Source organism: Galeopterus variegatus, unplaced genomic scaffold (assembly GCF_000696425.1).
Source record: "Galeopterus variegatus unplaced genomic scaffold, G_variegatus-3.0.2 Scaffold7534, whole genome shotgun sequence".
NCBI lineage: Eukaryota > Metazoa > Chordata > Mammalia > Dermoptera > Cynocephalidae > Galeopterus > Galeopterus variegatus.
In genome coordinates, this window is record NW_007733645.1 from 7,000 (window position 1) to 8,558 (window position 1,559).

Here is a 1,559-nt window from a genome sequence, read left to right on the forward strand (position 1 = left end):
CTAAACAGACTTCTTTATTAAAAACATGCCAATATGTATTAATTTGTGAAGTTTAATATTCCGCACACTGTAAACTGGACTTCTTTTCGTGGATAAAGGAATGGCGATGACTTCTAAATCTCAGAGCAGAAACTTCCTGTGGGGCAGTTGGGTATATTAGCTGGAGCTCAGAGAAGAGGGTTGGGCTGGGGGATGCATTGTTGAGTAATCTGCATTTAGTGACAGCATGCACTAGCTTCTCTTGTGGGAGAATACCGGGTAGTAAAAGGGAAGGAGGGCCTACCATTGAGCCCTAAGCAGCTCTGGCTTAATGTTGGGTGGAGAAAAGCCCCAAACAAGGGTAGAGTTTTGTGTGTTGGAAGCCAGGAAAAGCGTGTTTCAAGAGGAAGGGAGGAGTCAACATGATCAGCTGCTTTTGGTAGGTTGAGTGTGATGTGGACTGGGAATATCTGTTGAGTTTAGCAGCAGGAGTCATCAGTGATCTTAAGGAAGCTGCTTTTGTGGGGCAGCGAGGGTGGAAAACAGATTGGCATGGGCTGAGCCCTGTAGGAGAGGGAAGAAAAAGAGACCTCAAGTGTAGACATGTCTGAGGAGCGGATAAGGTATAAGATGGAGGTTGGAGAGTGAGGTGAGACAATGGAGCTGATTTTAATGGGACAGGCTTATTCAAAAGTAGCACTTGAATGAGAGAGATTCAATAATCAAGAGAGAAAAGAAAGAGGATTAATAATAAAATAACAGTAACAACAGCAGCTAATATCTTTTGAGTGCTTACCACATCCAGGACACTATAGTTGACATGTATTCCCACATTTAATTTATAGAACAATTTTATGTAGTGGGTGCCATTATTTTCTCTAGATTAAAGGGAAAAGGTGAGACCTAGAGACATCAAGTAGCTTGCTCAACATCCTCCAGCTAGTAAGTGATGGTCTAACTTAAGGAGTGACCCTTACTGCCCACCCAGCCCACTACCTGGACTTGAACTTTTGTGAGTGCATATAAAACACCATGCTGCAAAATATAGGCTGTGTGACCTGAAGGTGATTTGCCCTCAAAGAACTCCTGAAGCAATTGGCTGAGGTTGAAATTAAGTCTTTAAGAGGTTTTGTTTATACTTCAAGGATGGATAAAGGAAGGCAGGTTGAGGTAGCAGCATAATAAGGCCAAGTAAGTGATATGAAAGCATCCTTCAAAGTTTCCTGTAGATTCTGACTGGCAATATTTCCTGAAATAATGTTAATTCTGTCCTCTTGCTTTTAATAGGACATAATGACTACATGTGTCCAGCTACCAACCAGTGCACGATCGATAAAAACAGGAGGAAAAGCTGCCAGGCCTGCCGGCTCCGCAAATGCTATGAAGTGGGAATGATGAAGGGCGGTAGGTACACCTGCCCCAGGTGCTTGTTGTGAGGGACCTTGGCTACTGCCCAGTGCTGGCTGTTTCTAGTCCAATCACATACATGGGAATTTAGTGTTTGCTCTTCTATTTAGAATTTTTTTCTATTTTTTTCTTTGCAAGAAAAGTATTTTCATAATACATTTTATTTAAAAAAT

General features: G+C 42.0%; 1 protein-coding gene across 1 annotated transcript in view; it reads left to right on the plus strand.

The window, feature by feature from the left end:
• Positions 1-1,559, plus strand: part of LOC103607556 (estrogen receptor-like) — an 80,243-nt gene that overhangs the window by 3,105 nt on the left and 75,579 nt on the right. Inside the window, exon 2 of the mRNA XM_008592050.1 lies at positions 1,267-1,383. Coding sequence (XP_008590272.1) covers positions 1,267-1,383 — 117 coding nt within the window. The remainder of the gene's footprint in view (positions 1-1,266; positions 1,384-1,559) is intronic.